This window comes from Chiloscyllium punctatum, chromosome 47, assembly GCF_047496795.1.
Source record: "Chiloscyllium punctatum isolate Juve2018m chromosome 47, sChiPun1.3, whole genome shotgun sequence".
NCBI classification, from domain to species: domain Eukaryota; kingdom Metazoa; phylum Chordata; class Chondrichthyes; order Orectolobiformes; family Hemiscylliidae; genus Chiloscyllium; species Chiloscyllium punctatum.
Genome location: NC_092785.1, coordinates 25,689,978 through 25,704,551, shown reverse-complemented (window position 1 = coordinate 25,704,551; position 14,574 = coordinate 25,689,978). Strand labels below are relative to the sequence as shown.

Sequence of the window (14,574 nt, the reverse complement as noted above, 5' to 3'; positions counted from 1 at the left end):
TGGGGACCTGAGTTTGTATCCTGCCATGGCAGACAGAGGAATTTGAATTCACTAAAATGCTGGAATGAAGTGTCTAATGATAACCATGAAACCACTGTTAGAGGAAACCCATCTGGTTCACTAATACCCTTTAGGCAAGGAAACTCCTATCCTCACCAGGTCTGAACTACATGCGGCTCCAGACTCACAGCAATATGGTTGAATCTTAACTGCCTTCTGGGATGGGCAATAAATGCTGGCATCACCAGTGATGCCTATGAATAAGCAATAGAAAAATCAACTGAATAAACATGAGAATGTAGCTGCTTGGGGGTGGGAGGCCAGCATGTATGTGACGTTGGGGTCAGACTGTAGTTTCCCCTTCACCACTGGTGCAGTATGCACCATTTACAGTGTACACTGTCACAACTCAACAACATTCCCTCAATAGTACATTCCAAACTCGTAAGGACAGCAAATACCAGGCAAGTTCCCCTCCAAGTCCTAAGGCAGATGAATTAACAATGCAAATAGTTGTAAACAAGTACAAGATAATTACATTCCAAAAAAGGATGGGTATGTGATTAGGAAAGGTTTGGAGGGAAATGGGCCAGGTGCTGGCAGGTGGGACTAGATTGGGTTGGGATTGGTCACAGGTTAGGCCGAAGGGTCTGTTTCCATGCTGTACATCTCTATGACTAATGTTGGTGAATGACTAAACAAGGGTTTTCAATATTTAAGAAGGACAGGCAAAATGGAAAAGGACATGATCATAGAATCCCTACAGTGTGAAAACAGGCCCTTCAGCCCAACAAGTCCACACCAACCCTCTGAAGAGCAACCCATCCAGACCCATTCCCCCACTACTCTACATTTACCTCAGACTAATCCACCTAATGCATACATCCCTTAACACTATGGCCAATTCACCTAACCTGCACATATTTGGAGAATGGGAGGAAACCAGAGCACCCAGAGGAAACCCATGCAGACACTGGGAGAATGTACAAACTCCACACACATTTGCCTGAGGTTGAAATCAGGTGGCATTGTTAATAAAGGATAAATTCAGTGCAACAGTAAGAAGGGGTATTGGCATTTGAAAATATTTATCATGAGTCACATGGAATCCATGACGAGACGGCAAGTTAGATACAAAACTGGCTTGGCCACAGAAGACAGAGCAGGGGTATTTTTCTGACTGGAAGTCTGTGACCAGTGGTGTCCTGCAAGGATCAATATTTTGAGACCTGTGTTATTTGTACATATTGGGACGAAGCTGCTCTTTTATAAAGATTTTGCTGTCCTTGGCATTTTTTTAAAAGAGAGGTCATAAATGACACAGACTCTGGGGGTTTGAAAGGTTTTAGGGCCAATGTGATAATAGCTAACAGAGACAACCTCAGGCAGAAGGCTTCCAAATAAAAAAAAACACACGTATAATGAAAGGGGAGTGGCCAGTTCTCCCAGCTCAGCTTTTCTCCAGTTTGGTTTGGTTTTTAACAGTAGGGTGAAAAAAGCCGCTGGACTCAAAGAAGCAGGGTCCAGACTTGTGCTCTCTCTTTGACTTCCATCCTGTAAGAACCTGTGTTTGATTTTACATTTTGTGCCAAAGGATGTTTATGGGGATTGTTGCAAGTATTGGGAACAGTATTATTCATTTGGGGTAATGTGTTGGGTTTTGAAATAGGATACATTACTCGGTATTCTGTTTTCTTTTGTTTGTGTTGCATTCAGTAATCTTGTAAATAGATTCTGAAGGAGGTAGAATCCGGTGGTGCGGGGTTAACAGTTGATGAGGTCGGACAGTGTGGATGGGAGATCCCGAGGTGATGAGGTTGTGGATGGTCTGGGAGATGATGGTTTAGTGATCAGAAGTGAGGTCATGGTCGAGGGAACAGTTGGAGGAGGTGTCTGCGAGTTGGCGCCTGGCTTCAGCTGTGTAGAAGTCGGTGCGCCAAACTACCACAGTGCCCCGCCTTGTCTATGGGTTTGACGGTGAGGTTGGGGTTGGAGTGAAGGGCTGCATGTTATGAGGGCGGGAAGTTGGAGTGGGTGAGGGGGGGGGGGGGTGGACAGGTTGAGGTGATCAATGTCATGGCAGCAGTTAGAAATTAAGAGATCAAGAGCAGGTAACAGGCTAGTACAAGGTGTCCAGGTGGATAGGGTGTGTTGAAGGTGAGAGAAGGGCGGGAGTCTTGATTGAAGAAGTGGGCCCAAAGGTGGAGGAAGAAATGCTCAAGGTCACAACGTATGTTAGACTCCTTAATGCAGAAGCATAGAAGGATGAAAATGAGGTCTTTGCTGAGGACTGAACGTTCATCCTCAGTGAGGGCGAGATCTGGGGAATAGTAAAGACATGGCAGGGCTGGGGGTTAGGATCTAGGGTGGGGCTAGAGCTGGGTGTGAGGGCGGAGACAGTCACTTGAGTGGGCATGATTATAGGGTCAGGAGTGATGTCACCAACGGAAGTGACGCTCACAAAGGGGGTGAAGTGGGTTCTCTTGCTATTCCTGATGAAGGGCTTGTGCCTGAAACATCGATTCTCCTGCTCCTCGGAAGCTGCCTGACCTGCTGTGCTTGTCCAGCACTACACTCTCAACTCTTGATCTGCAGTCCCCACTTTCTCCTGTAAATAAATTCTCTTTTGTTTAAAACTATGTGGTTTGACCGGCTGATTCTCTCCTGGAATATCCACCCTATACCTTCTTAAAAGAAGGATTGAGTTCTGAAAATTGAAGGTATGACATTCAAAAATGTAGGAAGCCAAGCGAAGATGGAGTGGTAGCACAGTTATTCAGGGTGGCATTTGTGCAATAGTTAGGTCCTTGGTTCAGGATATCAGAATGCAGGTTTGGGTAGAGATTTTGAGTTCAGGTCACCTGACAGAACACTTGTCCAGCATTTGTTTCTGGAAGTACGCAAACAGCACAGACAACTGACCTCCAGTTAAAGTTTCATGGGAAACAACAATTCTTGCTCTACAATATACCCTCAGTATACAGCTTCTGACAAAGGGGTATTCCCTCAGTACTGACCCCCCCAAAGTGCAGTAATCCCTCAGTATCGACCCACCAACAGTGTACCACACCCCAAGCAATGATCTTCCATCAATGCAGCAACCCCTCAATATTACTGTAACCGTAAAATGCTCATTATATACTGCAAAGGCAGCAGGATCAGCCTGAATTTTATTATCGCATTTCTGAAGTGGAAATTTAACACAGCTTTATCAATGAACAGAAATATGACTGACCTGGAATTTGAAGATAGTCACCATTGTTTAAGTAGCAACATACAAAGACATACCTTCATCAGCACAGTGTCACAAGCCTGTGGAAGGTTGTCTGGAGAGGATTACATTAACACAAGTTACAGATCTTGAAGCAGAGACTGTACATTAATTAAATACTTACACTGGCAGGGGTTCTGGAATATATTAAATGAACTGTCAATGATCCTGCCATCACATACTGCAAAACAGGAGCAAATACTTATTATCTAGCATGCACATCACCAAAATCAGCTCTAGTATTAAATCTAATAAAAGCAGGTAATCTGATAGCTTTGGGCAGGTCTGTGAAGTAATTTCAACCAAACCTAGAGCTACAATTTAGGCAGATGCTGACCTCACCAAAAAATTCAATCTAGAAACACTCCATAACTCATCCAGATATACCCAATCGAGAAAAACTTATCTAACATAAAGAAATATCATGGAGAGATGATAAAATTTTGAGACACAATTGAGATACTGATATTATCGATAGAGAAGAGTATTTACAGACATACTATCTTGAGAAATACAACATTGACATTCTGAACAAATCTAGAAAGAGGGAGACACTATAGAAAGAGTCTGATCTAATCTAGAGTGATATAATAGAGAGATACTGATCTAACCTAGAGAGAGAGAGACAATAGAGAGACAATGACCTACTCTGGAAAAACACAACAGACACATACTGATCTAGTCTAGAGAGATAAAATAGAGAGCCACTGATCTACTTTGGACAGGCATATATAGACACTCTAATCTAATCTAGAGTGAAACAATAAAAATATATTGATCTAATTTAGAGAGATAATTCTGAGGGACAGAATTAATCTGCACTTGGAGAGGCAGGGTTAATCAAAAACACTCATAGTTTTATTAAGAGGTCATGACTGACCAACTTGACAGTTTTTAAAGGACATGATCAAATTGACTGAATGTTTCAAACAAATAACTAGGTGCATAGATGACAGCAATGTATTTGATGTCATCCACTTGGACTTCAACAAGCTTTTGATAAGGTCATGTGTGGAAGACTGATGGGGTGGTAAGAGCCCGTCGGATTTCAGGAAACTTGGCAAATTGGATAGAGAATTGGCTGGGTGGTGATAGTTGAGGGGTGTTTTTGTGCCTAGAAGCCTGTGCCTAGTGGGGTTCCATAGAAATCAGCATTGGAGGTCCTGTGTATATAAAAATAGTTTTGACTCAAAAGTAAACACTTTGGTAGGAGGGTTGATCAGTAAACTTGTGGATGATAGAATATTTATGGGGTGGTAAATTGTGGAGAGGATAGCCTGACAGGAGAATACAAAGGGGCTGGTCAGATAGGCTGATCAGAGGCAATGGAATTCAACCTGGATGACTGAGGTGGGGTGCTTGGAAAGGATGACAAAGCAAGGAAATAAATGAAGAATGGTTGGATCTTGGGAAACACTGAGGATCAGAGGAAAATTGCATGCTCCCCTGTCTTTTAAGGTCGCAGGTCAGGTGGACGCAGTGGTTGAGAAGACATATGGAATACTTGGCTTTATTAGCGGAGGCAGAGAATTTAATAGCTGGGAGATGATGACAGAACTGTATAAAACATTAGTCAAGTCACAGTATTGTGCACAGTTCTGGAATCTACATTATAGGAGGGCTATTGCACTGGAGAGGATACAGAAGAGATTCACCAGGATATTACCTGGACTGGAGAGTTTTAGTTACGAAGAGAGATTGGTTCGACAGAGGTTGATTTTCTTGGAGCAGAAGAGACTAAGGAGAGATATGATTGAGATGTATAAAATTATAATACAGGTTGATAGAAAGAAACTTTTTCCCTTGATGGAGGGATTAATGTCCAGAGGGATTAAGGCAACGGCAGGAGGTTTAGAAGGGCTATGGGGGGATTTTTTTTATTCAGAGTGGTTAGACAACATACAGAGATATCGATCTAAACTAGAGATGGGAAAGAGAAATAATGATTAGATTAGATTAGATTACTTACAGTGTGGAAACAGGCCCTTCGGCCCAGCAAGTCCATACCGACCCGCCGAAGCGTAACCCACCCATACCCCTACATCTACCCCTTACCTAACACTACGGGCAATTTAGCATAGCCAATTCACCTGACCTGCACATTTTTGGACTGTGGGAGGAAACCGGAGCACCCGGAGGAAACCCACGCAGACACAGGGAGAACGTGCAAACTCCACACAGTCAGTCGCCTGAGGCGGGAATTGAACCCGAGTCTCCGGCGCTGTGAGGCAACAGTGCTAACCACTGTGCCACCGTGCCGCCCACAAATCTAATACAGCGAGACACTGACCTAATCTGGAATTACACCATAAAGAGACCAAATCAATCTAGTGATAGAGAGGGACTAGAGAGTGTGTCTTAACAAATCTAGATAGAGAAGACGAGACAAAAAGACTATATGGAGATACTAATCTATATATAATATTAAGGGATACCATAGAGAAATATCTGTATAACTTAAGGCATATTGACATATTATAGAGTTACTGATTGCATAATGAAACACAATTAAGATAGAGGTAGTCTGGAGAGTACAATAGAGAGGGGCTCATATGGAGGGAGAGAGAGAGAGCACAGAGTGATACTGTTTTAATCTAGAGAGAGACTGTTACTGATATCATCTACACAGACATCATAGAGAAATACTGGTATAATCTTGAAGTATGATTGAGCTACTGAAGGAATCTATTATTACAACGACTTCTTTTTTTTGGACTGTGGACTAAAAATGCGAAAACATAGTGCTCTAAACTAAGAAAACAGTGTAAAATGATGTTTATAAGCGTTACAACCCACTAGAGTCATATGAGACAAATAGAGCACCATTATTCTTGGAGTCATAGCAATGATTAAGTTTTTTTTTAAGTACACACAATATCCCAATTTATTTGACTTTCAGATCAAGATTGATAGAAAGCAAAGAACAGGTTTCTGTACTGAACAAACATTATTATTTATTAAAAGTAATTAAACTATAGCTGCAGGTAAACAGATATAAACCAATGGTATATATAGCACTACTAGTCAAAACTCTAACCCTTATAAACTCCCAATTCTACAGACACATTGACAAACAAATTGGGAAATTGATTTTTGGCAGACAGTAGAAAAAACTGAGAAGTCAGTTCAGTGGTCTTTGCTTCCTGATTCCAATGTTCAGATAATCCTTCTTTGGCCAGCCAGATCCTTGGTGTTCAGATGTCCTTCTTTGAAAACTGCCACTTGTAAGAAATTACTTGCTAAGAAGTGTTAAATGATTGATTCTCTTGGAAAATGTCTCTGACTTAGCAATTGAAAAGTCACAGCTCACAGCAACTGCTACAACAAAGGTAACTGCTTTCTACAAGTTTTAATGACAGATTATGATGAACGGAATGAACGATTATTAGGGGTATGCAGGAGTGTAAAACTGAGGTTTAAATCAGATCAGCCACAATTTATTGAATGGTGGAACAGGCTCAAAGGGCTGAGTGACCTACTCTTGTTCCCTGTTTGTATGTGAAACTGAGCATTTTACTGCAGAGAAGAGGCAGCTTCCACTAGAGAGAATAGCTGCACACACTTTTGCACCTGTATCTACATAAATTGTCTCTAGCTCCAATGAACTCAGATCGCTGGAAATCAATCACCTGCACCTGTAAAACAACTCCTTGGCTCCTGATCATTGTCACATTGGAGGAACCCACAGTCACAACCATCAGAGTTCAAAATAGGTCTGTGAGTTGTTAAGTCTGAAAATCCTACTTAAAGGGAAAAATCATCTTCAAAGGCAATGAATAGATCAGAAGTGGTAGCATTAAATAGTGTTTCACTAACTTTTTTGGTCTACCCATATTATTCATGTCAAGCCTGGTTTTGTATATTTATCTGCAAGTGTGAAATTTTAATAAAAGGGCAAAGGATTTTTTTTAAAAAGGCGAAGTTTAGGTTTATAGTTATGGATTATCAATTCAACTTGTCTACATGTTTTTTAGTATTGGTTCAAATGTTTAATTACAATAGTTACTTCCTTGGTAATAGAAAATAAACCTTGTGTGCATATTCTTATACCCTGAATTATGTAATATGCAGAAATCTAAAGCCACAAGAGTTCTCAATAGGTATGAAATTCTTTGCTGTAACTTTATGCAGCTATTCTTGTGAATCATTCATTTTTAAAAAAACAGTTCTTTCTCATTACAGGAAAAAGAAAGTGGCATGCATATTCTTATACCCTGAAATGATATAGAATTGGGCAATTCAATGGTTTAAGCAAATGTTTACATTTGCAACAACTTCAGGAATAATGGGTCTTGATTTACAGCGCATTACTCCAGTGAGTTGTGAGAAAGTTTGGAGGCCCATTCATTTTTTTGCAATAAAAACATAGGATTTGGGATTGAGTTACAGTAAATGATGAAGGATCAAAGGACAACTTGGTTTTGTCGTAACAAATATGGCAGTGGCAGCTGCTAAAGCCTTACTGGAGGCGGAAGAGATGTTACTTATGGACTAGAAGTATATGTCCTGTACATCAAAAGCAGGACAAATCCAAACTGGCCATGACCACGCCAGTCTGCTTTTAATTATCATTAAAGTGATGAAAGATGTTATCAACAGTGCTATCAAGCAGCACCTGCTCAGCAATAATCTGCTCATTTGACACCCAGTTTCGATTCCACTAAGCCATTCAGTTCCTGACCTCACCACAGCCTTGGTTCAAACATGGATAAAAGTGCTGAATTCCAGAGGTGAGGTGAGAGTGACAGACCTTGAAATCAAGGCTGCATTTGCATCACAGAGCCCTAGCAAAACAGGAATCAATGAGCATCAGGGGAAAACTCTCCATTGGCTGGAGTCATACCTGACACGTAGGAAGATGACTATGGTTGTCAGAGGTCAGCTAATTCAGCACCAGGACATCTCCACAGGGACTTCCACAGTCCAAGGTCAAACCATTTTCAGCTGATCCAGTAATTTTCCTTCCTTCCGTCATAAAGACAGAAGTGGGCATGTTCACTGATAATTGCACGATGTTCAGCATCATTTGCCATTGTCAGATACTGGAGCAGACCACGTCCAAAAGCAACAAGACCTGGACAACATCCAGGCTTGGGGGTGACAAGTGGCAAGTAATTCATACCACACAGTAGTGATTGTAACAAGGTCAGTCAGGTGGACCTCACAGAATGAGTTCCCTGATTGAAGCTGTTAATCTGGTCCAGTCAGGGAGCCCTGGTTGACAGATAAGAACAGGAGTATCATAAACAGATCAGGCAGTGGGCTGTGCAGGGGTCGTTAGGGCCGACTGCCTGCCCCTCTTCTGCGGTTACGTTAGAGCCCGCGTGTCCTTGGAGAAGGAGCACGCGGTGTCCACCAACACCCTGGAGTCGTTCAGGGAGAGGTGGGCGCCGCAGGGAGTGGAGTGTATTATTTCCCCGTCCAACTCTATTTTGATTTAGTCCTTACCCTCCCCTTCACTGTTTTGATCACACAGCATTGCCCTTTGATGTGAAGGGCAGTGCTTGTCACTGACCACTTGGGTGTTTTTCATGTCTTCCTGGTGGTGGCAATTGAATAAAGATTCGTGCACTTTGTGTCTTTCACTGTGTCTCGCACCTACACACACACACACCATGGGTGCTGGGGAAAAAATAAGCACTACCGCACTTAGGCGGTATTGTGGGGGTTAAATTAAAAAAATAATAAATAAAAAAAAATGGGAAAAAGAAAAAAAAATAATCAGGAGTGTTGCTTAAAAAAATGCTATCGATGGTGGCAATTGAATAAAGATTGGTGCACTTTGTGTCCTTCACTGTGTTTTACACCTGCACACACACACACACCATGGGTGCTGGGGAAAAAAATAAGCACTACTGCACTTAGGCGGTAGTGTGGGGGTTAAATAAAAAAAAACATTTTAAAAAATGGTGAGTACACAGCAAAAAAAAAAGAACAGGAGTATCATAAACAGATCAGGCAGCGGGCTGTGCAGGGGGTCGTTAGGGCTGACTGCCTGCCCCTCTTCTGCGGTTACGTTAGAGCCCGCATGTCCTTGGAGAAGGAGCACGCGGTGTCCACCAACACCCTGGAGTCGTTCAGGGAGAGGTGGGCGCTGCAGGGAGTGGAGTGTATTATTTCCCCGTCCAACTCTATTTTGATTTAGTCCCTACCCTCCCCTTCACTGTTTGATCACACAGCATTGCCCTTTGATGTGAAGGGCAGTGCTTGTCACTGACCACTTGGGTGTTTTCCTATCTTCCTGGTGGTGGAAATTGAATAAAGATTCGTGCACTTTGTGTCCTTCACTGTGTTTCACACCTGCACACACACACCATGGGTGCTGGGGAAAAATAAGCACTACCGCAGTTAGGTGGTAGTGTGGGGGTAAATAAAAAAAATTTTAAAAATAAACAGGAGATCTGCTTGTCAAAAAAAATAAACAGAAGATTCAAAAAAAACAAACAGGAGTGTCATAAACAGGTCAGGCAGCGGGCCGTGGAGGGGGTCGTTAGGGCCGACTGCCTGCCCCTCTTCTGCGGTTACGTTAGAGCCTGGGTGTCCCTGGAGAAGGAGCACGCGGTCTCCACCAACACCCTGGAGTTGTTCAGGGAGAGGTGGGTGACGCAGGGAGTGGAGTGCATTATTTCCCCGTCCAACTCTATTTTGATTTAGTCCTTACCCTCCCCTTCACTGTTTTGATCACACAGCATTGCCCTTTGATGTGAAGGGCAGTGCTTGTCATTGACCACTCGGGTGTTTACCAATCTTCCTGGTGGTGGAAATTGAATAAAGATTTGTGCACTTTGTGTCCTTCACTGTGTTTCACACCTGCACACACACACCATGGGTGCTGGGGAAAAAATAAGCACTACCGCAGATAGGCGGGAGTGTGGGGGTTAAATTAAAAAAAAATAAAATAAAAGCAGGAGATTAGTGTTAGGGGTTCTTTTCAAAGAAAAAAAACTGTAGTGTCAGAGGTTCTGCTTACTCTGAGAGCTGAAAAAAAATAAAAAAAAGAACAGGAGTGTCATAAACAGGTCCAGGCAGCGAGCCGTGGAGGGGGTCGTTAGGGCCGACTGCCTGCCCCTCCTCCGCGGTTACGTTAGAGCCCGGGTGTCTCTGGAAAAGGAGCATGCGGTGTCCACCAATACCCTTGAGCTGTTCAGGGAGAGGTCGGCACCGCAGGGAGTGGAGTGTATTATTTCCCCGTCCAACTCTATTTTGATTTAATCCCTACCCTCCCCTTCACTGTTTGATCGTACAGCATTGCCCTTTGATGTGAAGGGCACTGCTTCTCACTGGCCACTTGGGTGTTTTTCTTCCTGGTGGTGGAAATTGAATGAAGATTTGTACACCTTGTGTCTCACACCTGCACACACACACACACACACAACATGGGCGCTGGGAAAAATAAGCACTACCGCTGTTAGGCGGTAGTGTGGGAGTAAAGCAAACAAAAAATGCGGTCTGTAAAAAAAATACAGGAGTGTCAAACATCCTACTCACTCAGAGCTGTACTCTCCAAGTGTAAATAAAGGGTGACTTTGAATTGGGGTAAGCATTTCTAGCATCATGTCATTATTTGGGAAGCTAGACTCGTTCAATCCTGACTTTGAAGACTGGGCCGAGTATGTGGAAAGAATGCATTATTTTTTGGTTATTAGGAGCCTAAATTTCCCTGAGGCACCAGATACTAAAACCTATCAAGAATTGACGAATTTAATTAAGAAATATGACAATCCCAAGCCTCCTCTAATTTTGAGATGTTATCACTTCTACTCAGCAATTCCAGCACCAGTGGAATCTGTATCAGAATTTTTGACTGGGTTAAAATGACTGGCAGAGGCACGTGACTTTGATTTTGGTTTAACCCTTAATCAGATGCCGAGACACTGTTTGGTATGTGAAATTATGATGTAACTATGCAAAAGTGACGACTAACCAGAGCCCAACTCGATTTTAAACAGGCACTCCAACTGGTTTCATCATTGGAAAATATAGCAAGTGGAGCATCCGAGTTGCAGGGCTTACTGGCGGAATGTATACATCCTTGCTAGTTTGAAGAACATGGGGATCACCACCTGAGTGCAGGCAATTACATAGCTACATTCAGGAGATATCCTGAACACAGGGACTCTAGGTCAGCCCACTATAAAACCTCTAAACAAAGACAAGCCTTGGCTATATGGTTAAAGATTCTTTCAGGATCTCGGCCAGCAAGCCATCGTAGTTACTGCCCATATATGGACTCAAGACAGCAAAAGAGTTTCCCTATACCTAAATTGAGTAAGAGAACTCAAAGGTTGGCATCCAGCAGAGTGCACACCCTGGAAAGTCCACCTACATCTGGTTTGGAACAATTAAATTGCCTTCAACCAACATCCAAATCAGAACCAATCAAAACAGACTTCCGTTTAAATGGTGACCCAGTTCTAATGGAGGTGGATACTGGCATGGCTATTTCAGTGATCACAGAACCAGTCTTTAACAAAATTCAATCTGAACTCCAACCCTTACATTTGAGCAAGACCTCAGTTAGACTGAGAACAAATACTGGGGAACCTTTCCAGATTAAGGGTACAACTTTGGCTCCAGTTTCCTATGAGAAGCAGTTGGTTTAATTACCACTGATAGGCAAATTGGCTGAGAAAGATTCACTTAAATTGGCTCAACATTTTTTGATTAGAAAATGGCTGCCTGAGGGAAGCCATAATTAAATTTCTGAAAGACTTGCAGGAAGGTCTAGGGATTATTAAAGGAGCCAAAGCTACTTTACGTGTTGACCAGGAAGCAATTCCATAACTTAGTAAGGCCTGCCCAGTACCATTTGCCTTACGGGCAAAAGTAGGGGCAGAAATCAAAAGGCTGGAAAGCAAATACATCCTCAAACCAGTAGCGTTTGCAGAATGGGCAGCACCGATCATAATGATTGTGAAGCTCGACAGGTCGGTTCACTTTTGTGGGAATTTTAAACAAATGGTAGACTGCTTTTCACAGTTCTTTAAATACTCAGTCCCTTGTGTAGAGGACTTATACTCAAAACTGGTTGTGGGGGGGGGGGGGGAAGGTGCTGATCTTAACAAAGCTACACATGAGCCATGTGCATTAGCAATTGTGGTTAGATGAGGAATCCCAGAAATATGCTACAATTAACACCCATAAGGGTTTGTACAAATACAAAAGATTGCCATTTCAGGTATTGCTAGCCTTTGCAATTTTCAGCAGATAATGGAGAACATTTTACCATGTCTACCCTAGGTCACCATTTATCAAAGTGACATGCCAATAACAGGAGAAGACCAATAAGGAGCAATTAGAGATCTTGGACTAGTTCTTGAGCATTTCACCCAGACTGGTGTACACTTTAGATGGGAAAAAGGCGTGTTCCAGACACCCCAAGTGACTTACTTGGGCTACAGAGTTAATAAGACCGGGTTATACCTGTTGGAAGATAAAGTGAGAGCGATCAAAGGTGCCCTGGCTCCCATGTGTGTACCAAAGCTTAGGTCCTTCCTTGGACTGGTGAAAGTTCATACATAACCTTGCCTCCATCCTGGCATCTTTGCATCAACTCTTATAAAAGGGTCCACTTAGAAATGGTCACGTAGCCAAGACATAGCTTTCAGGGAAGTGAAGAAACTGCTAACATTTTTCAAGGTATTGGTGCAGTATGATCCCAAAAAAGATCTGGTATTGACATGCAATACCTCCCTGTACAACATTTGGGTAGTATTAGCTCATAGGTAGTCCAATGGCTAATGCAGAGTGTAAATACACCCAGATAGAGAAGGAAGATTTGGCAGTCATATCTGGAATCAGAAAGTTCAACCAAAGCCTTTACAGATGTAATTTTGTAGTAATAATGGACAATAAACTCCTGCTAGGTCTACTTAAAGGAGATAAGACAGTATTGTCCATTGTTTCAGGCCAAATTCAACAGCAGACTCTAATACTAAGTATGTATAATTACAAGTTGGAAACATTTCCTGTCACAGTTAAGAAAAATCACACTTCGGATGCAGAAAGGTCTTGTCCTGGCAAAACTGAAACAGCTGGTGGTGATAGAGGAAACCAAAGGGACGTCATGACTAGAACTAAAATTTTTTGGACCCAGTGAGACAAGATCACCATAGAGGATGTTATTATGCTGGACACAAGATTCAGCTAAGTGAGAGAGATGGTTCACTGCAGGGGATGAAGTTTGGTGTAGGAATCATGGGAGTTACCCCGCATGGGTAAGAGGCATGGTCGGCGCAAGGTCAGGTCCAGTGACATTCAAAGTTTGGGTGGGTGTGATGGTCCTGAGCAAACATGTGGATCACATGAAAGCTGCAAACATGCAAATGTTCCAGGAGCAAAATGTGCCTGGCTCCTCGACAGCCCTTTTGACTCTTCAGGAACCCACGGGTTCTCCCCTCCATCAAGCATGGAAGATACTTTGGAATCTGAGATGAACACAGCGGATATCAACACCTGGATACCTTTGCCACCTGAACAGGAGAATGCATTTCTTCAAATGTGCAATACATGCCACCCGTATCAGAGGCACAGTTGGAGGAACCTGGCCTGGTGCTACACACCTCAGAAGGAGCTACAAAAGAAAAGAACTGACCCATATCCTCAGAGTCAAAACAGGAAGGATGTAGTTAATGTAACAAGGAGAACCAGGGGACCTCATAGAAAATGACTTCTCTGATTAACAGGTCCAATCAGGGAGCCCTAGCTGACAGATAAGAAGAGGAGTCACACCTGCACACACACAACATTGGTGCTGGGGAAAAAAATTAAGCACTACCGCAGTTAGGCAGTAGTGTGGGGGTTTAAAAAAAGAAATAAACAGAAAAAAAAAGAAAAAAAGGAACAGGAGTCACACCTGCACACACACAACATGGGTGCTGGGGAGAAAAAAAAGCACTAGCGCAGTTAGGAGGTAGTGTGGGGTTTAAAAAAAAGAACAGGAGTGCCAGACAAGAACAGAAATATCAGACATCCTACTCACTCAGAGCATCTTCAACAAGACAGACTCTAATCACAACCCGTAATATTCAACAGCCTTACAATTTCTGAATCACTCACTATCAATATTCAGGGATTGCACATTAACTAAAAAAATCAACTGGGCTCACCATATGAATAGTGGCTAAAACAGCAGGTCAGAGGTAGGAATACTGCAGCAAGTAACTCACCTCCTGACTCCCCAAAACCTGTCCACCACCTACAAGTCAGGAGTGTGATGGAATATTCCCCACTTTCCTGGATGGGTGCACCTCCATCAACATTCAAGAAGCTTGACACCATTCAAGACAATGCAGACCTCATGA

At 42.7% G+C, this 14,574-nt stretch overlaps 1 protein-coding gene across 1 annotated transcript in view; it reads right to left on the bottom strand.

Moving 5' to 3' along the window:
* Positions 1 to 14,574, bottom strand: part of LOC140468456 (uncharacterized) — a 170,964-nt gene that overhangs the window by 147,773 nt on the left and 8,617 nt on the right. Inside the window, exon 3 of the mRNA XM_072564544.1 lies at positions 3,396 to 3,452. Coding sequence (XP_072420645.1) covers positions 3,396 to 3,452 — 57 coding nt within the window. The remainder of the gene's footprint in view (positions 1 to 3,395; positions 3,453 to 14,574) is intronic.